The sequence below is a fragment of the Giraffa tippelskirchi genome, chromosome 14 (assembly GCF_054371585.1).
Source record: "Giraffa tippelskirchi isolate mGirTip1 chromosome 14, T2T-mGirTip1v1.2.pri, whole genome shotgun sequence".
Classification (NCBI taxonomy): Eukaryota; Metazoa; Chordata; class Mammalia; order Artiodactyla; family Giraffidae; genus Giraffa; species Giraffa tippelskirchi.
Genome location: NC_137288.1, coordinates 45,959,936 through 45,985,638, shown reverse-complemented (window position 1 = coordinate 45,985,638; position 25,703 = coordinate 45,959,936). Strand labels below are relative to the sequence as shown.

At 36.2% G+C, this 25,703-nt stretch overlaps 1 protein-coding gene and 1 long non-coding RNA gene across 12 annotated transcripts in view; one reads left to right on the top strand and one right to left on the bottom strand.

Moving 5' to 3' along the window:
* RBBP8 (RB binding protein 8, endonuclease) overlaps positions 1-25,703 on the top strand; it is a 57,904-nt gene that overhangs the window by 15,349 nt on the left and 16,852 nt on the right. For 8 of the 11 annotated variants that reach the window (XM_081563174.1, XM_081563167.1, XM_081563175.1 and 5 more), the window contains 7 exons: positions 557-652; positions 7,078-7,190; positions 11,394-11,460; positions 19,173-19,348; positions 21,398-21,502; positions 22,882-22,967; positions 24,530-24,642. In XM_081563174.1, coding sequence (XP_081419300.1) covers positions 557-652; positions 7,078-7,190; positions 11,394-11,460; positions 19,173-19,348; positions 21,398-21,502; positions 22,882-22,967; positions 24,530-24,642 — 756 coding nt within the window. Of the gene's footprint in view, positions 1-556; positions 653-776; positions 825-5,378; positions 5,483-7,077; positions 7,191-11,393; positions 11,461-19,172; positions 19,349-21,397; positions 21,503-22,881; positions 22,968-24,529; positions 24,643-25,703 lie in introns of those variants that run through there. The other 3 variants (XM_081563176.1, XM_081563177.1, XM_081563178.1) reach the window with 2 other exon arrangements.
* On the bottom strand, positions 14,870-19,382 carry LOC145534875 (uncharacterized). The gene is made up of 2 exons (XR_014075030.1): positions 18,971-19,382; positions 14,870-16,518 (listed from the first exon to the last, which is right to left on the bottom strand). It is a non-coding gene; the product is annotated as an uncharacterized LOC145534875 (long non-coding RNA).

Genomic DNA, 25,703 nt, shown 5'->3' with positions numbered 1-25,703 from the left:
TGCCATTGCCTTCTCCGGAGATTCAAACCTAGGAGGCATCAGAATAGGGTTTGTTTGCATCTACTTCACGGTAGACCCTGGCTTAAAAGTAATACCAGGTAGAAGTTTAAGCAACATAAAACTTCGTAAAAACACAAAGTATTTATCCCTCATAGTTGGAATAGAAGCAATATGAGTAGAGTTACCGGCTATTTATATTGACAAATGTATATAAAATAATAAAAATAACCAGTAAGTGTACAGTTTAATAGCAGTTTTGACTATGTTGAGTCAGTGATGGCATCAGAATTCACTCTGTTTGTGTTCCAGCGTTGTGTAATGAATACCTGGTGCTTAGGAAGATACTTCTATGGAACATAAAAATACTGCAGAGCATATTCTAGTATAATTTGATCTCTGATTAACAAGATATTCAAATCTCACCTTTTGTGTTTGTTTTGATACAACAGATTATAAGTGGTGAGATCATGCTTTGGAGTTCTTAATGACAGAATAGTCTTGTTAAGAGTGTTTTTCCCTTAAAAAGGAAAAAAACAACTTACTGCTTGACTTTCAGAGATGCACAAAGACTAGAAGAATTCTTCACCAAAAATCAACAGCTGAGAGAGCAACAGAAGGTCCTTCATGAAACCATTAAAGTGTTAGAAGATCGGTGAGTCTGGTTCTTGGGTCCTTTTGAGTAAGAGGTGGTTTCCCTCATAATAGAGACTATACATTGGTGTTCATTTGTAATCAGGTCTGAGGCTTAATTAAAGTGATCCTTTTTCCAACTTTAGGTCAACTTTGGATAAATAGCTTACGAAATTAAGGATATTCCCTTACAGGTTTGTTTTTTCATTAATTACAGCAATCACATCAGTTTATCCTTTAAATGATGTTTCTTTATCTGGTGTTTGATGTAGGACAAGCTCAAGGGTAGCAGTGTTCTAATGCATTTGATGCTTTAATTCCATTTTTACTTCTGAATAGTTGGCAACTGCTTCACAGTTCTGTTCCTATCTAACTCCTGTCCTGCCATTCTCTTTTCTTCTTTGTGTATTTCTCCACTTTCAGGCATTCTAGGGATTCTTTTTACTGAGAATTCCCAAGATAATGCTATTCACCTCCACCTATCAACTTTATTTTTTCCCACTTCTATGAAGTTAACACTACATTAGAAAAGACATCGAGATTTTGCTGTTTTCCCTTGTCTGAACTGTAAGTGCTATTTAGGACCTTGAACTACTTATAACAAACAATGTCTCTTCTTGCTTTATTTATAATTAATATTTTTCCCTGTATTATCATCTCTGTATATGTTACAAGAGGGCTAGTGGTTTGATTTTGCCGCTGTGCCTTTACTGGTGGAATAATCTAATATTCCGTATGCGTGCAAACTGAAGTTGAGTACTCTGTCATCCACGACTACTATCTCCGTAGATGTACACTTACTGGAATAAGCAGCCTGTTCTGGAATATATAAAACTCTATATGCTTCAGAATCAGAGATATGAATTTGAATTCTAGTTTCACACTATAGCCTTAATTAAATTTAACAATAAATAGTTGAGCCCTGTACCATGTTCTAGGTGTTGCTCTAGGGGCTAGGAATAATACCATCCCTCTAGGTATACCATGGACCTGTCAAATATCCATACATCTAACCCTTTTGGAAAAAAGGGAAAAAGGAAGCTCTTAGGCTGCATTGTATTTTAGGAAAGGTCCTACAAGGCCAGTGGGGGGTTCTACTCTGCTCATTCATTGGCTGGCTTCTGACTGAGATGCTTGGTGTGGTCACCTGTCTGAACAGGTGAAGGATTTCAGAGCACAACAGTTGGAGCCAGTGATTTTATTTCCCACAATAGGAGATATGTTTTTATAGCTGCCACACTAAAAGACTGATTGTATTTATTTCCAGCACTCTTTCTGTTAAAAAGTTGATCATTCACAAATTGCTTAGGACTTAAGGTTAGTACACTGAAGAAAAAATCACAAGATAAAGTTTTCATTATGTTTTGCATGAATTGGCTTAATACAGTTGGCTCTCCATTTCATCCCCAAGCTATAGTCGTCTTCCATTTTAGCTTTTGAAGATGTTCCTTTGTAACATATTCAGAACATTTCTTCACTTTGTGATTTAAAGTTTTCGCTTTTCTGTTGTTCTTTTCCTCTTGTGCTTCTTTTCTTAAGTGAGTTGTTCCCCAGGCTCTTTCTGAGAAGAAATGACAGTGGATGAGTGCCCCTACCCTTGCCGTAGAAGTATTTTCTAAATTACTCTCCTTTATTTGGTGAATATATTTAATTGTTAAAATTACCATTTTTATTCTGCAGCTTTTAAAAATGATTCTTTTCTGTTTATTGGTTGTGGTAGCTGATATCATGTGGGTGTGACACTTCTCCACTATTTCTTATTCCTAAATGTTCTTGTTGCCTTTCATTCTGTTCACCGTTACATTTTTAGGCAGGTGAGCCTATAATTCACTGCTGCTGCTGCTAAGTCGCTTCAGTCGTGTCCGACTCTGTGCGACCCCATAGACGGCAGCCCACCAGGCTCCGCCATCCCTGGGATTCTGCAGGCAAGAATACTGGAGTGGGTTGCCATTTCCTTCTCCAGTGCATGAAAGTGAAAAGTGAAAGTGAAGTCGCTCAGTTGTGTCCGACTCTTAGCGACCCCATGGACTGTAGCCTACCAGGCTCCTCTGTCCATGGGATTTTCCAGGCAAGAGTACTGGAGTGGGGTGCCATATAATTCACTACATGGTGTTAATTTGGGGGCAGGACAAGGAAGGTAGCTCATTCCTTTATTCACATGCTTTTTCTCTCCTTTCTTCAACTCTAAAATTTCTTCTGGGATTACTTTAAGGTTTGTCCCTCATTTTATGAAGCTTCATTTAATGAAACTGAGAATGATCTAGATCTGACCATTATTTTTTTAATGTCGTATCTGATGGGTTTGAGGGCTCACTTTATACCCAGGTATCCAGCACTTGATCTTCACCTTAACCCCGTGAGGTATATGATAAATCAGTTTTACAAATGAGGAAACAATGCTGACAAAGAGTTAAACTTTCCCAAGATCACATAGCTAATGAATAATTAGGTTAAATTTGATCCCCAAACTTCCCGATTTCCACTGTTTGATATGTGTTGTCTTAATTTTATAAATGTTGTATAAATAAATTACAACTTAACTGATTATCTCAGTATTTATGTTTGATATCAAGTTACTAAGACAAGTACTCTGAAATATTAAGTCTTCAACATTGCCTATTATCAGTCTTGTTTTATTGGAAGGTTGGTTTGTTTTTTGGTTATTTTCCTTTTAAATTGCTACTAATTAAATGCTACCTTTAAATGTCAAAGTAGGTACCATTTAGTAAAAGTTCTACTTACTTAAAATTTTACTTTAATTTTATGTCATATGTAAGAATGAATGATAGTCTAGAGCAAGTTTTTCTGAGACCTTTAAAAAATAACATGAATTTCATTAAAATTTCTTAGTGGTAATTCTGCAACTTGCTGTTTACTCTTCATAAGATGAAGTGATTCTTACTTCTTAGCCTAATATTGTGAAAACAATCAAGAGATGTTTAGATGAAAGGAATTAATGCAATAAAGATAAATTAGATAATAAAATGTTCTAATTTAATGTGGCTTGCTTGTTTGTGTTTTACTACTACTGTTATTATATTACATTTATAGACTTTCCTTCAGGGAAGCAAAGTATTTCCCTTAATCTAAGGAACAGTCACTGTGCTAAAGAAGTAGATAGAAGACGTTTTTTTAAAAATCTGAACTAAGCAGTTAAACCATAGTTGTCTGATAGATTTTAATATCTTTAAAAGCTCTTTTGGCAGTCATAGGAAATGCACGTTTCAACTGTAGTTAAAAGGAAAAATCGGTACTCATAATCAGAGGATTTGTGGCTCTCTAGTTTTCAAATACTGAACCAAATGTCGTCTTTTGTCTTGCTAAGTCTTCTTACTCATAGATTTGAATTTAAATGTATTCTTCAGGAGACTTTCCCTGACTTCCTGGAATAGGTTTAGTTCTGCTGTGTGCTTTGATAGTATCCATTATTTCCACTTGAATGGGAATCCTATGCATGCATGTGTCTGCTCAGTCGTGTCCAATTCAGTGTGACACCATGAACTGTAGCCCACCCGGCTCCGGTGGTTTTCTAGGCAAGAATACTGGAGTATGTTGCCATTTCCTGTGCCAGGGGATCATCCTGACCTAGGAATTGAACCCACATCTCTTGCGTCTCTTGCATTGACAGGTGGATTCTTTACTGCTGTGCTACCTGGTCATGCTTTATTTTAAATACTTCTTATTGTCTGTCTTTTTCTTGTAGACTGTAAACCCTTTAAAAGAAGTGACATTATCTTGGTCACTGTTGTATTTTAGCACAGACAGTACTCATTATAGGTGTTTAGTGAAACCCTTTTGAATGGAAATGAATAAATCTGAGGAAGTCTTTTTAGGGTATAGCAAACACTTGAACATACTTGTTTATCTGGTAAGTTTTACTGCAAAATGAAAGCTTTTATTTCTTCATCTCTATGAACAAGCTGGAATATAACTCAGAATGCCTAATGCTTTTCAGCCGTTAAAGTAGAATTACTCTTCTTTCCCTTTTAACCTGCTTATAGCTACTGCAATTGCATTCTCCTGTGAAATTGAGGCTGTTTTTTCTTTCTCTGAAGCAGCAGTTAAAGGTAGGCAAGAGGAAAGAAGTGGAATCTTACTGATGGAAAGAGGAACTATCCTATTGTCTCACATCCATTTAAATTTAAGCTAGGATCAGTGAACAATCAGGAGTTGACTCTTTACAGATACTTTAATATTAAAAGTGGCAGTAAACTGGAGAAAACTAGAAGTAATAAACAAGCTGGGGAATATTGCTTCATTTTATAACTGCCTATACCACTGACATTTTTAGGCTTGGAAACTAAGGGTTTCAAGAGGTTGTGTTCCATGATATCTTATGACAATTTAATATATCAGAGTTGAATTCTTGGAAACAATAAGGAAAATGGTAGGGTAATGTTTAAAAAATACTTCGTTAGAATTGATTAATGCCACTTAGCTCCTTCAGTGTTTTTCAGTGACCTTTCAATGTCAATGCTCTTTTTGGCCTCTAGATTTAATAGTTCTAGAGTTTAATAGTTTAAAGTGAATAAATTATTTACCTACAATCAGAACTATTTGAATGTTATTGCATGAAGCCCAAGCTATTAATTTGAATAGATGTCGAAAGAGAAATGTGAAATGTGAAGTATTTAATTTCCTTTGGAATTTTAAAGGCAAATAGTAAAAACAACAGTAGCAGCAGCTGTTAAGTACAGGATCACAACTAGAGCACCTAATCCTCTGTTTTTAATCTTCTCTCTTATTAGTATAATTTATTTAAGTTGAAATAGCTTCATGTGGCTTGCGGCTACCATTTTGAACCAGAGTTCTAGACTTTTCCCAGTACTGACTTAGGATTCAGCATTTTCAGGTTAGTTTCTATTTGTCTACCAGCTCATTGCTTTCAATTTGTTTGTTTGCTTTCTTTCCCATTTTCCATCTTCATAGTCTTGTGTCTTTAAAAATATATGTGTGTGTGTGTGTGTCTGTGTATATATCTTTACTGTAGCTTTGTGGGATTTGGGGAGGGAGCCATAATAGATGCAGATGTTCACTTTGTCATCTTTTCTTAGATCTTGATTGCCCTAATTCCTGTCTCTAGAATGTACTCCAATTAAACCATAACGCCCAGTTCTTTATCCTTTGTTCTAGACATATTAGTCCTATTAATGCAACCTATGATCTCTAATCTTTATTTTTTATATCCATATCAACACTTGTTGATATGAGTTTTACTTTTACATAAAAATCTCTAGGTTCTTTTTGTTTCAGTTGTATAGTTTTCATGTTTTTATCTCCTTATTTTAAAATTCATGGCATGTCCTACCATGCTATTACTTCCATAGACATTTACGTATACTTAGTATCTTATTATGTTATTGAGTTAAAATTATTATGTGGAATTTATATTTGCTAAATTCCTAAAGTGGTATATATGTCTTTTTTTAAACCATATTTTTTCCGGTTATATAAATAATGAAATTAGAGAAATTTTGAAAAATAAGCAAAATACTAAGAAGAAAATCTTCTGTATTATTGGTACCTATGAAATAACTATTAGTAACATTTTGGAAAACACCTTTCTTTTCATCACCCACCCCTTTCATGTATGTATTCCCTCTTCCCTTCAGCCCTCAAAATAATTAGGAAAATCTATCTTGTAATATAACACTGGAGTCTTTTTTTTAAAACTGAAAGAACATAACTTTAAAACTTTGTATTCTTCAACCTTTAGTATTCATTCAGCTAAAAAAGTTGTTGAACACTCATTATGTGTGATATGCTATGCTGGGCAAAGCAGATGCAAGTTTGCATCCAGTCCATTGGTACTGGACTGGGTTCAATTTTTGGGTCTAATAAACTAAAAAACAAGGTCAGTTTCTTCAATAAATAAGTTCCCCTGGAATAGAATTTAAACTTAGCAGATTTTTATAGAATTGCACTCAGAATTGCAGCCTGTAGAAAATGATATAGCATGATTTCAGTCTATATGGGAATATGTGAAAGGCATGATAACTAATTAATATTCTCTATATTTTCCAAGTCAATTCTTTAATTCTTCCTAAAGTATAAAAGTCCTGAAATTAATATATGGACCAGTATCTTTTAGTAGTTGAAAAATATTTTTTATTTCAGCTTAATTGAGGCATAATTGATAAATTTTTTTTTAATTATTTTATTTTACTTATTGGACACACAGCATGTGGGATCTTAGTTCCCCAACCAGGGATCGAACCCATGCTCCCTCCATTGGGAGCTCAGAGTCTTAACCACTGGACCACCAGGGAATCCCCCTATAAATTTTTTAAAATGTTTATCATGGTGATTTTATAAATGTATACATTGTGAAAGGGTCCCTACCATCTGGTAAATTAACACATCCATCACCTCACATATTTTTTATGTTTATTTTTTGATGAGAACATTTTAGTTCTACTCTAAAAATACTTTCTTTTTGTTTCATAGATTAAGAGCAGGATTATGTGATCGCTGTGCAGTAACTGAAGAACATATGCGGAAGAAGCAACAAGAGTTTGAAAATATTCGGCAGCAGAATCTTAAACTTATCACAGAGCTTAGTGAGTTTCCTTTCTTTACTTACTAAGTATTTAAAACATAGTATGCTACTATTAAACACCTATTATTAAATTGGTTACAACCAGATGGGTTGTTTACATGTTTTCTTCATTTAGACACAAGGTCAGGTGTCATTTTTTTCCCTTTTGGTAGGTTTAATCTCATGCTTATTTTAGTAAGAAATAGGGTATAGATTGTTTGTTGTTTTGTGATCCCTTGGACTGTAGCTCACCAGACTCCTCTGTCCATGGAATTTTTGAGGGTGTAGAAAGGTTGTACAAATACTGTCCATGTTGGCCTTAAAGTCTTACCAGCTGTAAGACAAGAAGCACATTTTCTTTGGATATATCCATATTTGCTTCTTTGGTTTTATTTCATGTAATTTGATTATTTATATTTAGTAAATATAGACACAAAGCAGACAATGTAGAATTCTACAAAGATGTATACTTTCCTGATTTTCACTATTTTTTTACACACTGTTATATCATTTTCATATCAGTCTACTTACCCATTTCATGTAAGATTTTCTTACATTTATCTTCCTTTCCAAACTAATTCCATATATTGACTTTATTTTTTTCTATTAATTGTATTGCTGTCCTCTGGTTACTCAAGCAGAATATATGAATATATGCTCATTATTATAAAATGAGATAGAAAAAACATTGTTTTGCTCCCAGAGGTGACTACTATTAAGAACATAATAAATGTCTTTACAGGTCCAAGTTTATCTATCTTTTGTTTACCTCTGTCCCTCACTTTACCCCCTCCTCTCTCTTCTTTTTTTAAATTTTAATAGGATCATCTCCAAAATATTCTTGTTCTGACATATGTTGTTTTAGACTGTAAGAAATCTTTACATGTTTATATATTTCAGTTCCAATCAGTCGCTCAGTCGTGTCTGACTCCTTGCAGCCCCATGAACCGCAGCACGCCAGGCCTCCCTGTCCATCACCAACTCCCGGAGTTTACCTAAACTCATGTCCGTTGAGTTGGTGATGCCATCCAACCATCTCATCCTCTGTCATCCCCTTCTCTTCCTGCCCTCACTCTTTCCCAGCATCAGGGTCTTTTCAAATGAGTCAGCTCTTCGCATCAGGTGGCCAAAGTATTGGAGTTTCAGCTTCAACATCAGTCCTTCCAGTGAACACCCAGGACTGATCTCCTTTAGGATGGACTGGTTGGATCTCCTTGCAGTCCAAGGGACTCTCAAGAGTCTTCTCCAACACCACAGTTCAAAAGCATCAATTCTTTGGTGCTCAGCTTTCTTTATAGTCCAACTCTCACATCCATACATGACTACTGGAAAAACCATAGCCTTGACTAGATGGACCTTTGTGGACAAAGCAATGTCTCTGCTTTTTAATATGCTGTCTAGGTTGGTCATAACTTTCCTTCCAAGGAGTAAGCGTCTTTTAATTTCATGGCTGCACTCACCATTTGCAGTGATTTTGGAGCCCAGAAAAATAAAGTCAGCCACTGTTTCCATTGTTTCCCCATCTATCTGCCATGAAGTGATGGGACCAGATGCCATGATCTTAGTTTTCTGAATGTTGAGCTTTAAGCCAACTTTTTCACTCTCCTCTTTCACTTTCATAAAGAGGCTCTTTAGTTCTTCACTTTCTGCCATAAGGGTGGTGTCATCTGCATATCTGAGTTTATTGATATTTCTGCTGGCAATCTTGATTCCAGCTTGTGCTTCTTCCAGCTCAGCGTTTCTCATGATGTACTCTGCATATAAGTTAAATAAGCAGGGTGAAAATATACAGCCTTGACGTACTCCTTTTCCTATTTGGAACCAGTCTGTTGTTCCATGTCCAGTTCTAACTGTTGCTTCCTGACCTGCATACAGGTTTCTCAAGAGTTAGGTTTAGACCCATAGATTTTGTGGTGTGTATGAATAGTTGTATGCATGCATTTATTTAGGAATATAAGGTTATCAGTGAGTAGAAAACTATTACATTTTCATTTATGACATTGACTTCTTGAAGAAGTAGGGCTGTTTTCCTAAAATTACGCCACCCTCTGAATAATCCTCATCATTTTCTTTACCTTGTTTCTTTATTTCCCATAAAATAGAAATTGGATCTTGATAGGTCCAGATTAAACCTTTTTGACATCCGTACTTCATGGGTAAAATTGTCTACTTTATATTGCATCCTATAAAGATATAGGTATTGTCAGGTTCTTCTACTCTTTAGGGTTGATTGTCAGATTTCTCCATTATACAGTTGAATATTCCCCTGGTACCAAGTAGTCTGAGTTGGAAGAATGGATGTGTGATATTTTGAAATCTTGAAAAAATACAATTCTCCCTCAATCTTTCTTTAATAATTTTAGTATCCATTGGTGATTCTGGCCTGAATCAATTATTGAATTACAGATTACAAAATGATAATTTTCCATTTCTGTTATTCTTCTTATATTTATCAGCTGGCATTCTTCTGTAAACAAGAATTCTCCCTCATCAGTTAGGGCTATTAGTTACCATAGGATGTAGTTCCTACTAGAAAGCCATGATACATCTTAATATTTTCCCTTTAATTGCCAGTTTTCAGAATAAGATCTTATATAATAGTTACCTACAATGGTGACAAATGAGGTGTTGTGTGTTGTATATGTTATGTTTCATTTTGCTTTTGAGGTGAGTGGGGCTTTCTCTGTTTTGAGCATAATAGACACATGGAATTTTATGTATTTAGTGTGTCAGTTATGTTAATTATTTTATTGATACTGATTACCTCAGTCTTGTCTGCCTACTCTCTTTTGGTAATCACTTGTATCATGTTAGTTCAAGGCCTTCTGTCTTTTAAATCTTTAAACATTTCATTATTATGTAAGATAATGCTGTTACCTGAAATACTGGGGAATCTATATATGAGTCATTTTCTACTGACTCTAGTGGTCATTGAATTAGGACCACTCTGGCTCCATTCCAGGAGTTACAGGCTTGAACTGGAAATTTCAAGTTCAGTCCTTCTACCAGTTCTGATACCAACAACTGCTTGCTTACTCTGCTTGGGTTTCACTCAGTTTGTTTTTGTTGATTGTGGCAGTGGTGTGGGAGTCTCTTGGATGTCTCTTTCTGTGTCTGGCTCAGTTGTCCTCTCAGATCCTTTCCTGATTTTCTGAACAGCCCAAAGTAAACCTTTTTTTCCTTGGAGTTTCATTTAGTATTTTATCTGTGCTTCTCTTAACATCTTTGTTACTTTCAGCAGTTAAAAAAAAAGTTTATATAATATCTTCTGTCTTATTAGACTGTATTTTCCTTTAGGATATTAAAGTATATTAGACTATACTTTCACTTTCATATCTTAAGGTTTTTGTGGAGATTTTTTCCCGATCCTCCAGAGGAGGCAGTTTAGTAGCCCTCACATATTGTATATAGTCAACAAATTTTTATTTACTCAATGTAAGAAAGTATGTTGAGATTTGTAAACCACTAAATTATTAACAGATTTTTGTAGTGTGATTAACTTTCTTTATGAGAGGTTAATTGTACTTATTCTGACTTGATCTCTTTGATATATTCCTCCTAGTAAAACACATGCTTAACCAGTGACATTACTATCAAGGATTAATAAAAATTTTGTTCTGGCAGCCATAGAAATTATAGTCCAAAATTGAGTTTTGCTTTATAAATAAGGATGGATAGGAAAATTTAGTCAAGGTAGAGTCAAATAAGGAGATGCTACTTCAGTGGTATATTAAGTTACTGATACCATAATTATTCATGCAGCATAGAGTATGACTAAGAAAGAAAATTTACTTAAATGTGCTTCTGTTATAAAAAATTACATTGATATTCACTGTTATACTTTATGATTAGATTTATTTTGAGATAAATGACTCACTAAAATGGTATTTGAACTTAGTAGGACTGAGTAACCAGATGGAATGCTTTCTTTTCCTCAGTATGAATAATTGAACTATACTGCCCAGTACATGAGGTCCTCTTTCTTTTTTGCCCACAAGCATTACATAAAATTATCAGTTAATCATTTATGTGAAACTGGCACAGTGTGAGGTGTAGTAATCACTACCTAGTAACAAATTAGTTTTGAATAGTAGCATTAACCCTGACTAACATGACTTAGAATTTGAAATCCTAATTTCTCCATGACTGTTAAAATTATTGAAAGAGCCTGACATGCATCCTAATATAGCTATAATTTATGCTTTCTTTTCACATTATATTTAAGTGAATGAAAAGAACACTCTACAGGAAGAAAATAAAAAGCTTTCTGAACAGCTGCAGCAGAAAATTGAGTAAGTATTTTTTCTTAATTGTGGCAGAAAATTGTGGCAGGGTATTTTCCCCTACCTTCTCTTTCTTCATTTTACTTAGCTATGCAAACTGTAAAGGTATATTAAGCATCAAAGATTTATTTTTTTAAAATTATAAAGTATTCTGCAGTTGAAAATACAAGGAAAATCACTGTATTTTTGTTTCGGAAGTATATATGAAGACTTTGTATGCATCTCTTAGCTTAGTATGTGAATGTATAAAGTATCAAAACATTTTAATTTAAAGCATTTTCATTTCAAAGAACTTCCTCCTTTCCCTCTCCCCCTCCTCCCCGTTTTTGTTAATAAAGATAATAACTTTTATCCTTTATACCAGTTACTCTTCTTGGTGTTCTGTGTTTATTATTTCTAATCCTCACTGTGATTCTTCAAGGTAGTTTTATTGTCTCTACTATGTGGACAAGGGATCCACATCTTACAGAAGTCAAATAACTTGCCGTGATCTCACAACTAGCAGATAACAAGACATCACGCAGAACCCTATCTTCTGACTTGGAAGACTCTGTTCTCTCCATTATTTGACAGTGTCTCAAAAAAAGAATCTGTTTTGCTGGGTCTAGTCTGATACAGAGCAAGAGATATGGCCAGTTCTTAGTTCCCATTTATGTCAAGTTTATGTAATATCTTTTAAGAGTTACAATTCAGGATAGTCTTAATGGTTTCCAAGGTTTTTAAAGACTGTTGCATTTAAGTGGACATCTGCAAAAACTTTGCTAAACTATGTAGACATAACATGATTTTGCGTTAGTTATTGTCTTATGTATAAACACATCTCACAAGTGGAATTAGCATCTTTACTATATTGGTGTTTTTTTTAAGTAGTGGGTGTCCAAAAAGATTTTGATATTTCTGCCATATTAGCAGTCCACTGAATATTGGTAGCCAAGGAGAATTTTGAGGAGGGATAACAAAGGAAAGAAGGATTTGGGGCCAGATTGAGGTTATTAAACAAGTGTGTATGAAGATGTCAGCACTTACTGATTTGACTTGTGCTGAATATTGAAATGAGGCTAGAACACAAATTTACAATCATTTCTATATGATTCCAAAGCCTCAAATTTTTTTTTTGAAACGTTACAACATACCCTCACCTCAACTGACAAGATTCTTTTTATTATTGTTCAGTTGCTAAGATGCATCTGACTCTTTGACCCATGAAATGTAGCCCGCCAGGCTTCTCTATCCTTGGGATTTACCAGGGAAGAATACTGGAGTGGGTTGCCATTTCCTTCGCCAGGGGATCTTTCTGACCCAGAGATCAAACCCACATCTCCTGCATTGGCAGGCAGATTCTTTACCACTGAGCCACCAGGGAAAGCCCACTTTTTATTATAGTCTTCCTTATTTGTCCCACTTCCTGTGAACATTCCTCTGCTTTACTGTGATAATATCAGTGTGCTTGACTGCAGGGTGATACCTCAGGCTCCACTGAAGGTGTTTTGTAACAAACTGTATATTCTCCGTATTACCCTTCATTTTTTAAAAACTTGAGTTCTGAATTGGATCTGGTTCAAAGATAAGTGGTGGTTGACCTACATTAATTTATGTTCTGTGAAGTAAAGGTCACCCCAATCACATCAATGAGTTTAGGGCATGTATCTTTTATTTAGTACATGCCTCCCTCAGGACAGTATAGGGGAAAATCTGTTATGTCTTTCAGTTCTTTCCTGAAATTTAAGACAGTTATTCACATAAGCCAGTTTATTCTCCTCAAACACATTCCCTTTTGCTTTCAATCAGAAAAAAAGCAAGTATTATCTTGTCTGAAGTTTCTCTGAACTTTAGAAAAAGTATTATTTTATTTATATTTTTTCTTGCTAAATGCGGTAATTCTGATTCACCTAATCTGGGTTAGATGTTACAGATACCTTTTAAGGTAGGACAGTTTTCAGTGACAGTATAGTAAATTATTCAGAAAAAGTTTTGCTGTTATGAAGTTAAAAATATATATTCAACGGTACCAGTCACAGAAAGAAAATAAGTTTTGAGGACATGACTCACTTTGTTTTGGGAAAGGATGTCCTGGGTGAGTGAAAGTCAAAGGAGTCTTTTTTTTTTTTAACCCTCACCCTCGGCATTGAAAATGCAGAGTCCTAATCACTGGGCCAGGGAATTCCCTCAGTGTTCTCTTTTAAACTAAATTCCTGTATAACTTAAATCGCCATTGTTTAAATACCTTTTATATAGGTTTGCTGTTTCCCAAGTGTATTTAATTTAGTGAGATGATACTCTTAGAAAGTTCTAAGTCTGGGTAGAGATCACTGTACGGAGTGATACTTGTTGATTCTGATTTTAATTTCTGGGACCATCTGGAACAAGTTTACCCCTCCTTCTACTTGATGGCCCTTTGTGTGCATTAAAGATAGGTATGGGGCCTTCATGAGTCTTCATCATAAGTAGGTAAATATGCAGAGTAAATATTTTCTGTTCATTAACTATTCCTCATGAGACATTACTTGAAGACTCTGCAAATTATTTCTCTTTAATGTTTCAGTTTGTCAATATTTTAATTAAGCCAATCCTCTCGGTACAGTCTGACCAGTAGAGCTGTACTGCCCACTCCATTTTTCTGTATCTTTTTACTTACATTGTATGTGCTTGCATGCTCAGTTGTTCAGTCATGTTCAACTCTGCGATCCCATGGACTGTAGCCTACCAGGCTCCTCTGCCCATGGGATTCTCCAGGCAAGAATACCGGAGTGGGTTGCTATTTCCTCCTCCAGGGGATCTTCCTGATGCGGAGATCAAACCCGCATCTCCTACATTTCCTGCATTGAAAGGCGGATTCTTCACCAGTGACCCACCTGGAAAGCCCTAATATTAATGTGGTTAAGATAGGTATGTTTTGACCTTACTGGGTCCCTTACTGGATTTACTGCTAACTAGAACCTCCCAAGTCAAAGACTTCCCCTATCCTCTACTTGTAGACTTTTTGTGGTGGTATAAAAATACAGGACTTTAGAGTCATGACTTTGTAGTAGTTGTTGCAGAAACCTTACATCAAAGGAGTCTTCATTGTAAAATAAGTGCAATATTGATTAAATACTATTTTATGGGCATTGCATTACGTTTTTACATATATCATTTCTTTCAACTTTTCCAGAAAAATGAAGTAGGAAAGTACAGTACTGTTATCTACTTTAATAGATGAGGTAACTGAGACTCAGAAAGGTTAACTAACTTACCCAACATGACTAGTAAGTGTGGCTCAGATGGTAAAGAATTCTCCTACAATGCAGGAGACCTGTGTTCAATCCCTAATTAACCAAAAGATATGGCATAAACTTTTAACTTTTCTCAGAAAATCAGAATGAGACGTAATGCTTCAAAGAAGAAATTTAGTTAAGACATGGTAAGTTGTATTTTTCCCTTTTTCTTTTATGATAAAGGACAAAGGAGGACAAAGCTAGCACTTGTTTACTTAGTTTAGACACCTCTAGTTAGAGCTGGTTTTTGGGGGGGGTTCCCTTTTGTGATCCCAGCTACTTATAGATTGACTGCCAGGAAATCAATTTCTTCTCGTGACTCATTCATGTTTCAGGTTGAATTTTTATGACTAATAGGCAGGTAGCCTGTGACGTGATTAGTTAAAGCAAGGTCAGATAGATTTCACACTCCATTAATTTGTAAGAGTTTCTCATATGACTTTAGCTTACTTTGTTTTTTCCAGAATAAAATGGTAATTGTAGGTAGATATTAGCTCTAAAGATTTTCCTTGGAATGGAGCATAGGATTATAGACCACAATAATACTGATATTATCTAGAAAATTAAGATATAAATCTGTTAGGAAAATTTAAACTCAATTTAAAAAACTATGCTGGTCATAGTTTATAAAAATCTCATTCTTTGGAAATACGTAGTCGTACAAATTGATAGGACTATATTAGAACAGACTGGTTTTGTCATGTAAAACTTAAATACCTGACAGACTGATAAAAATTGTTGGCAAATAAGGTCAAAAATGGTTTGACATGGGAAAGTCAGTTGAGTTAAAATGAATTTATTTTACTCAATACCCACAATTCAGTCATAACCCAATCTTTGTGTAACTTCAGTCTTGAATTGGGCAAGAACGTATGCCTAGATCAGCACAAATTTATTTTTCTAGTGGAATCGGGAATCTTCCATATTCATTCCTTCAACAAAATTGAGTATGTACCAGGTACCCACTGTTGCAGATACTGGTGATGTATCAGTGAGCCAAGAAGAGCCTTAGTGTTCTGGAGCTTACAATTCTCACCAATGAGCAGTAGACAAATCAATTATGTACTGGGTTAGAAAGCAGTAATCGCTATGGATAAAGTAACAGCAGAATAATAATAAGGAATGGGAGTACTAGGGTGTGGGAAGGGGGTTGCAGTATTAAATAGCATGTTTAAGGCAGGCAATGATGAGAAGGTAAAGCTCCAGCAAACACTTGGAAAAGATGAGGTAATTAGCCTTGTGATATGTGGGGGTGAGCATTCCAAGCAGATGGGACAGCTGGAGCAAAGAACATAAAGTAGGAGTGTGCCTGGTGTGTCTGAGGAGCCTCGGGGAAGCGAAGATGGCTGGAGTAGAATATAATTTGAAAGGGGTCAGATAGGTAATAAGGGAGGGGAGATAAATCAATCATTGTAAGGACTTTGGCTTGTGTTTTCAGTTAAGTGGGAAGATGTGGCAAGTTTTAATCAGAAGAGTGACATAGTATGACTTGTTTTAATGGGACTGTTTGAGTCCTACTTACAGTCAGTCATTAGTCCCATGGTCTAAACCAAGGATAACAGTATTGTCTTTGGGAGTCTGGCTGCCAGGGTTTAGATCCTGTTTCTGTTACTTACTGTTACTTTTATTTTAGTAAGTCAACTTAATCTCTATATCTTAATTTTTCCCTTTGTAAAGTGAGTAATACCTTATGCTAAAACTGATACATGTAGTACGTTGAAGAGTACCTGCCATTGCAAACCTGCAACTAACATTGGTGCTATCAATGTTCGTATTACTTCAGTTCAGTTCAGTCACTCAGTCGTGTCCGACTCTTTGCGACCCCATGGACTGCAGCACACCAGGCTTCCCTGTCCTTCACCATTTCCCGGAGTTTGCTCAAACTCCTGTCCATTGAGTTGGTGATGCCATCCAACCATCTCATCCTCTGTTGTCCCCTTCTCCTCCTGCCTTCAATCTTTCCCAGCATCAGGGTCTTTTTCAATGAGTTGGCTCTTCACATCAGGTAGCCAAAGTACTGGAGCTTCAGTTTCAGCATCAGTCCTTCCAAAGAATTTTCAGGGTTGATTTCCTTTAGGATGGACTGGTTGGATCTCCTTGCTGTCCAAGGGACTCTCAAGAGTCTTCTCCTACACCACAGTTCAAAAGCATCAATTCTTTGGCGCTCATCTTTCGTTATAGTCCAACTCTCACATCCATACATGACTACTGGAAAAACCATAGCCTTGACTAGACGGACCTTTGTTGGCAAAGTAATGTCTCTGCTTTTTAATATGCTGTCTAGGTTGGTCATAACTTTTCTTCCAAGGAGCAAATGTCTTTTAATTTCATGGCTGCAGTCACCATCTGCAGTGATTTTGGAGTCCAAAAAAAGTAAGTCTCTCACTGTTTCCACTGTTTCCCCATCTATTTTCCATGAAGTGATGGGACAGGATGCCATGATCTTAGTTTTCTGAATGTTGAGTTTTAAGCCAACTTTTTCACTCTCCTCTTTCACTTTCATCAAGAGGCTCTTTAATTCTTTTTCACTTTCTGCCATAAGGGTGGTGTCATCTGCATATCTGAGGTTATTGATATTTCTCCTGGCAGTCTTGATTTCAACTTGTGCTTCATCCAGTCCAGCATTTCTCATGATGTGCTGTGCATATTCGTTAAATAAGCAGAGTGATAGTATACAGCCTCGTATTATTTAAGACACTGAATTTGTCGTTTACCAGTCTTGTTGATGAATGCAGGTCAGGAAGCAACAGTTAGAACTGGACTTGGAACAACAGACTGGTTCCAGATAGGAAAAGGAGTACGTCAAGGCTGTATATTGTCACTCTGCTTATTTAACTTTTATGCAGAGTACATCATGAAAAACGCTGGGCTGGATGAAGCACAAGCTGGAATCAAGATTGCCAGTAGAAATATCAATAACCTCAGATGTGCAGATGACACCACACTTATGGCAGAGAGTGAAAAAGAACTAAAGAGCCTCTTGATGAAAGTGAAAGAGGAGAGTGAAAAGTTGGCTTAAAACTGAACATTCAGAAAACTAAGATCATGGCATCCTGTCCCATCACTTCATGGAAAATAGATGGAGAAACAGTGGAAACAGTGGCTGACTTTATTTTGGGGGGCTCCAAAATCACTGCAAATGGTGACTGCAGCCATGAAATTAAAAGATGCTTACTCTTTGGAAGGAAAGTTATGACCTAGACAACCTAGACAGCATATTAAAAAGCAGAGACATTACTTTGCCAACAAAGGTCCGTCTAGTCAAGGCTATGGTTTTTTCAGTAGTCATGTATGGATGTTAGAGTTGGACTATAAAGAAAGCTGAGCGCCAAAGAATTGATGCTTTTGAACTGTGGTGTTGGAGAAGACTTTTGAGAGTGCTTTGGACTGCAAGGAGATCCAACCAGTCCATCTTAAAGGAGATAGTCCTGGGTGTTCATTGGAAGGACTGATATTGAAGCTGAAACTCCAATACTTTGGCCACCTGATGAGAAGAGCTGACTCATTGAAAAGACCCTGATGCTGGGAAAGATTGAGGGCAGGCGGAGAAGGGGACTACAGAGAATAAGATGGTTGCATGGCATCACCGACTCAATGGACGTGAGTTTGGGTAGACTCCGGGAGTTGGTGATGGACAGGGAGGCCTGGCATGCTGTAGTCCATGGGGTCGCAAAGAGTCGGACATGACTAAGTGACTAAACTGAACTGAAATGAAAACTTATTGATTCTATTGTCACAATGTTTAACACTGGTCCCTTCCTTTCCATACCTATCTTCAGAATTCCAGCTCAAACCCACAGATGCTCCTGCCTGGACTATTACAGCTACTGCCTCCTTTCTTTCCGTCCCAGCCAATCTTGCACAGTCCTGCTGCTAGATTGTCACGTTACTGCCATCTCTAAAACCTTAATTCCTTTCCTCTTGCTTCCTAAATGATGTGCATACTTACTTGAGGCTCTCCTTCATGTAGTTCTAGCGTGTCTCTCTCTAACACAAGTACACGGTACTACTGCCTGCCTTTCTCAAACTTGAGGTCTGTGGATTTTCTCTGCCGTTTAAAATTCTTTTCATTTTCACCTCAAGTACCACCAACTACACTTTCTGCTTCACCTCTCACAATAATATTTTCCACCTGGTATTCTAGTCATTTGAGTATTTCTCTGATCCTTGTATTTAGGAATGTTAGATGCAAGGAATTATTTCTCTTCCAACTTTATACCTGTGTTTGGCTGCTGTTGTTTATTCACTCGGTCTTCGTGTCCTACTCTTTTGCAGTCCCATAGACTGCAGCCCACCAGGCTCCTCTGTCCATGGGATTCTCCAGGCAAGGATACAGGAGTGGGGTGCCATTTCCTCCTTCAGGGGATATTCCTGAGAGTGTTCTGCTATAGCTCATGCCATATGGTAGATGTTTTAATAAATATTTACTGAACTAATTTTCTTTTAATTGTCCTTATTTTCCTCTAGGAATGATCAGCCACATAAGGCAACTGATCTTCAATCTGAGGAAGATGTTATTCCAGATTCACCAATAACAACCTTTTCATTTTCTGGCACTAATCGGCTACGAAGAAAGGAAAACCTCCGCATCCGATACATAGAGCAAACACATGCTAAACTGGAACACTCTGTCTGTGCACATGGTGAGGATTAGAGTTGTAGCTTAGTTACTTCGTTCTGTAAAAAAAAAAAAAAAAAAACGGAGTATTCATCTATTGTTGGGAAGATAGTCACTGTTCAGGGTAACATACATTACAATTATAACCTTAACTTCCATCAGTGAAGTGACTGGGAAGGTATCTTCTGCCTGTGTTATGTATAGACATGATTTGCTCATCTGAATATGTAAACACTCAGCATTTTACAAAGGTAGGGAATAGTTTTTTCCTTTTTATTTAAAAAATATCCCTATGTGTATATCTGAGTGGGATACAATGAAAGAGGAAGGTTGGCTAACATTGAGTCCCACCTCCTGTATGCTGGTTATTATGCTGAGTGATTCGAATACATTATTACTGTATTTTAATGCTCACGATAGGTTTGTGGGGTAGCTTCTAGCACCTTCATTTTATAGATGAGGAAAGATTTGTTCTTAAGAGGAGTTAAATTTAGCCTGTCAAGTGGATGAGTCAAAATGCAAATATAGATCTTCCTGCCTCTAAATTTTTGTACTTTGGAAGTATTAACCATAGCTACTCCCACCAAAGCTTTAACTAGCTATTTTTAATTTTTCTAATGTGTAGCACTTGGTGGTAAATCAGGAAATGGTTTTATAATGTTTCTAGTTTGTGGCTTATCAGTGGCATATTTCTTAATTCCAGGCCAGTTTACCATTTCTGGCCAATGCTTTGAAACTACATTTTCATGTAGTCCTGAAATTCATCCTGTGGTGTGTCACAGTGCTCATTCCTTCTAATATTGATCTAAAAGTAAAGTTCAGTATTTAGAACTTCCATCTTTAACCTAAACTGTTTGTAACAAGGAAGGCATTTGAGGGGAAGGAGTATATCTAGTCCTAGAGATATTTTTATAATGCAGATAAATTGTTGATAGTAGCTCTGCCTTTTAAAAAAAATAGTCTTAATTTTTGATATTGGAAAATTGACAGTTTTTCCCCATTTTTATATGAGCTTGCATCACCATCTAGTGGAAAACAAAAGAATTGTTAAAAATCTTATATGTAATTAGGAGCTAAAGTAAAATGTAACATCTTGGATCTAGAAAGAACATTTGTGGGCCTTTTAGTCTGGTATCATATAGGACATGAAGAACCACAAATAAACATCAGAAATCTATCTGAAATAATATCCAGAAAAACAAATCACAGCAATTTTCTTTTTCAGGAAAGTCATCTTGTACAAATGCTCTTGGTTTATCTCTTTGCTGTATGAGAATAACTTGTAACTGTTTAAAACCATGTCAGTTTTAATCTTGTTCTGATCATTTTTACTTGGACTATGAAATTTTGGTTTTAAAATATCACTTTTGAGCCATGCAAATTATTTTAAAACTAATTTAATGACTAGTTATTCCTTTTCTTTTTCTAACACCCATGCTTGTTTATTTTAAAATGTGTGTGTGTGTGTGTGTGTGTGTGAATCACTCAGTCGTGTCCGACTCTTTGTGGCTCCATGGACTGTAGCCCACCAGGTTCCTCTGTCCACGGAATTCTTCTCCAGGCAAGAATATTGGAGTAGGTTGCCATTTAGTGCTTTTTAATGATAATTTCTAGTTATAATTAGTAAAAATCTATTCCCCTTTACTTTGTCCTTCTTTTGGTTTTCTTTGAATTAAATCCTTAAATAGTGGAATGATTTCTGATAAAGCATGTTTCAGATTTCCTTCCAGAAAATGAAAACTCTGAAATAAAGACTGAAAAGCGATATGATGTAGTATTCATTGCAGATGAACCAACTGATTTCCAGCATTACACAAGGAAAGGTCACCTTAAAATATTACAACTCTAGAAGGCGTAGGTCAGAAGAAATTTATCTGTTCCAGTCCTCTTCTCCCCCACTGTCTTAACTTCCAACTTTTTTTCTTAGTGAAACTAAAGGAATAATCTCTTTATTAGACTGTTAAAGTTATGTCAATAAAATAGACTTCCAGTGCATTTTAAGATAGATTTATATTGGCATATTAATTTTATCATGATTGTTTGTTTATTTGTAATCTCTGTTTTTTTCCCTTAGAATTGAGAAAAGTACCAAAGTCTTCAGCTCATCAACAACATAAACCTAAGGAAAGTGAAATTCTAGTGGCTGACACTTGTGATCAGAGTCAAGCTCCAGTGGCTAGTAAGCAAGATACTAAGATTATAAATTGGTGGGCAAGAGTGGCCAACCATGTGAATTTAGACAATATTTTAAAATATATTGCATAAAATTTTGTTTGTATTACTTGTTTAATGGTCTTTTTCATATTGGAAAGTAATGTATCCTGTTATTAGTTCATATTAATATCCGTGGACTTCCCTGGTGGCTTAGATGGTAAAGAATCTGCCAGCAGTGCAGGAGACCCAGGTTCGATCCCTGGGTCAGAAAGATCTGGAGAAGGGAATGGCAACCCACTCCAGTATTCTTGCCTGGAAAATTCAATGGACTGAGGAGCCTTATCCATTTTAATACAAATTGTTAGTGATTTTAAGTAAATAAGGCTTTACTGTGGTTTACTCATTCATTCAACAAATACTTGAGTGCCTACGGTATACCGGGCACTAAACAAAATAAAATGTTTAACCTCTTAGAGCTTACAATCTCGTTGGGGGAGAAAGAAAGTAAATATATGTTAGATGAAGCAGGAGCTCAAAAATAAAGCAGGGTAAGAAGAGATTTTAGAAAGTCTCACCTTAAAAAAGTAACATTTGAGCAGAGACTGAGGGAAGCAGGTGAGTCATATGGATTTCAGGGCAAATGGCATCCCAGGTGGAGACATCAGTGAGCACAGAGGCCTTGAGGTGAGGGTGCTCTTTGGTTTGTTTGAAGAACATTAAGGAGCCCTTTGTGGGCAGAGCAGAGTGAGTGAACAGGAGATTGTTTTGGGCAACTCTAAGAGGAAAGAGACTGGTAGCTGGAGGTTTGCAGGATGGAGCTGAGGGTAGGGGTGGTTAGAAATCAGGAGTTTGTTTTTGAAAATATATTGTTTCAGATACTGAGTAGACATTCAGGTAAAGATTTTGAGGGGTAGATGAATGTGAATATAGATGAGTCTAGGATAGAGGTGGTTGTTAGCATGTAGGGGAGATCTGAAGCCATGAGACTAGGTGAGATTGCCAAGCAAGTGAATGATGATGGGAGGAGAAGTAGCTCCAATACTTAGACCCAAGGCTTTCCATCATGGAAACGAGTGATTCTCAACTGTATTGTATTGTCACTCCCATCTGGCCCTTTTAGACTTTTGTTCCCCTCCAATTACTTCCTTCATGGAATTTTAATATAGCACAAGAAATCCATTTAATTATATATTTTTAATGATAATTTTTTCAGTGGCAATAAGCCTGCAACGTATTGCAATTTATAGTAGATGTTTTGGGCTTTATAAAACAGAATTTTTAAAATTGTTCAGTGCCATTTTGTAAAGTCGTCCTTTGAGCTTTTTCTTTGCTTTTTTGTACATTTTCATATGGCTAGTTTCTACAGTTGTATAATTGTTTGTGTTTTTTTTTCCTTAAACTTAGAACCACATGGAAAAAGCAGTTATCCTCCTGATAATTTAGCTACAGTAGTTGCTGAAACACTTGGACTTTGTGTTCAAGAAGAATCTGTAAGTAATTGTTTAGTTTGGTAATAAATATGAATTAATTAGTGTCCTTTGAGGTCAGTTTTTAGAGAATTAAGCAAGAGAAAAAAAATTTTATCCAAAGATTATTAGATAAAGGCCTAGAACAAAATTGATGTCACTAGAAAAGGCCCATTTATATTATTCACTCCGGGCAGTTGCAGAAAACTCTATCAAGTCTTTAGAATTCTTGGGATATAGGTTATGGGTTGAGTCAGAATTTAGATGGCTTAATAGGGAACTCTGCTCAGTGTTATGTGGCAACCTCCAGATGGGAGGGGAGTTTGGGGGAGAATGGATACATGTGTATATATATGGCTAAGTCCCTTTGCTGTCCACCTGAAACTATCACAGCATTGTTAATCGGCTATAGTCCAATAAAAAGTTAAATAATGAAAAAAAACTTAGATGGCTTAGAGGATTTAGCCAAACCTCTTCCCTGTCCCCTCTCCTCCCTACCCTGTTCCAACTTAAAGAGAAGATTTAAACCTTTAGATTGAGTTCAGAATTTATTGGCTCTTTTTGCCATCCTTTAAACTGGGCTTTGATTTGGAAAACAGACTAAATTCTTGGGTCTACTACAGATACTTTAATTCATCTTTGTCCTTACAAATGCCAATCCAATTAGACCACATCCTTAGGGATTGAGTCAAAAATTGACCCCATGATTTTCTTTTCATTATTTAGTGCTTCCTTACATCAGATACATTTACTATTTTTCTTAACCAATCTCTAAAAAATGGAAGCCTTGAATTCATCAATCTCGAGGAAGCTTCATTTTGATACAGCTTTAAAACATATCCCTTTGCTTTAGTCAGTAAATGTATATAGGCTCTTATAAAGTTTTCTTGCTATTGAATTTCCAAAATTGAATTGACTTTTGACTACATTTGAATTTTTTTTTGCGGGGTGGGGGTGGGATGGGGTTCTTTCTAGTTTTAAAACTGACTTCAGGTGATGGTGGTTAGTTTTTACCCTTTGAACTCTAAACATGTTTTAACTTTTTTAAATCCCCTCCTACCAATAAACCTGGCATCTCAGTAGTTTAGACGCCAGATCTATTGAGGGAACTGATCTCTAAAGATTTGCTGCTCAAAGTGTGATCCACAGGCCAACAGCATCTTCATCCCTAGAAGTTTATGAGAGATAGAAAATCTTAAACCCAGCCCAGACCTACTGAAAGAGAACTTATGTTTTCATAGGACCCTCAGTTGATCTGTGTGTATGCAAAAGTTTGGGAAACACTGCTCTTTAAAGATCCTTTTAAATTCGTCTCCTATAAGTATAAATAATCATCTCTGTTCCCTTCCTCTCATCTAACTAATCTGGTTTTTTAGAATTAGCACCTATCAGTCTGCTTTCTGTCCTTAAAGATTTACGTATTCTGGATAACTTATTTAAATGGAATTATATGTGGCTTTTGGGTCTGGCGTCTTTCACTTAGCCTGTTTTCGAGTTCATCTGCATCACAACATGTATCAGTATTTCATTCCTTTTTAAGAATAATCCTCCATTGTATTTATGTACTTTATATTTTATTATTGAAGGAATCTCAAGGCCCTCGGAGCCCTCTTGGTGATGAGCTCTACCGCTGTCTGGAAGGCGGTCACAAAAAACAAGCTTTTGAGGAATGTAGAAGAAATAGTGAAGATAATTTAAGGTAATTTGGGGCACTTTGGTAAAAACGTATAAACTGTCAGTGAAATTCCATTGTAGCGAGTTCCACAGATTTAAACTGTTTTCTCTCCCTCAGCTTGTTATTCTGATTGTATTAATTTTTATTTAAAAAATATATTTCCCCTAGTTTATGACCAGTTGAGGGCTTTTTACGTTACTGTAGAGATCGGGATTGTTACTATTAGATTCTTTCTGTACTTCTATCAAGCAGTGCTTCAGAGGTCCCAGCCTCATCTCTTTTTAGGATCTAGTCATCCCTCCTGGATTTGTATTTTCCAAAACTGGATGTTGTATGAAATCCGTCATTAGCTCCGATGAGCTTTCAAGATTGTGATACACTGTTGCTTTTACTAATTTTAGAACATCCATTAACTAACAGTGCTATATTTATATAGCATTTTGCTTTTTAAAAGTTTGCAGTATTAAATACATACATCACATTTAATTGTCATTATACTAAGTCATTAAAGTAGGTTTTATTAGCCCCATATTTTACAGTCAACAAAAATGCAGCCCCACAGAGGTTAAATGTCTTTTTACGACCACACAACTATTAAGTGGGTTTCCCGGGTGGTGCTAGTGGTAAGAACTTGCCTGCTATTGCAGGAGATGTAAGAGATGCAGGTTCAATCCCTAGGTCAGGAAGATTTTCCCTGGAGAAGGGCATGGCAACCCACTTCAGTATTCTTGCCTGGAGAATCCCATAGACAGTGGAGCCTGGTGGGCTACAGTCCATAGGGTCACAAAGAGTCAGACATGACTGAAGCGACTTAGCCTGCATGCACAACTATTAAATAAGAGAGTCAGAGCTCTTAGCCATCCCACTTCTTCAAACTTAACCCTAATGATCTTTCTACTACCCTAGCTGTCTCCTCTGCTACAGGCAGGCTGGGTCATGAGTTATGTTCTATTCTGTAGTATAAGAATTTTGTTTCTTGGAGTTACTCTTGATAAGATTTCATAACAACAAAAGAATTTGGGATTTATTCAAATATTTTCTTATATAGTGAATTTACTTAAGTTACTTTGGAAAATTATTTATAG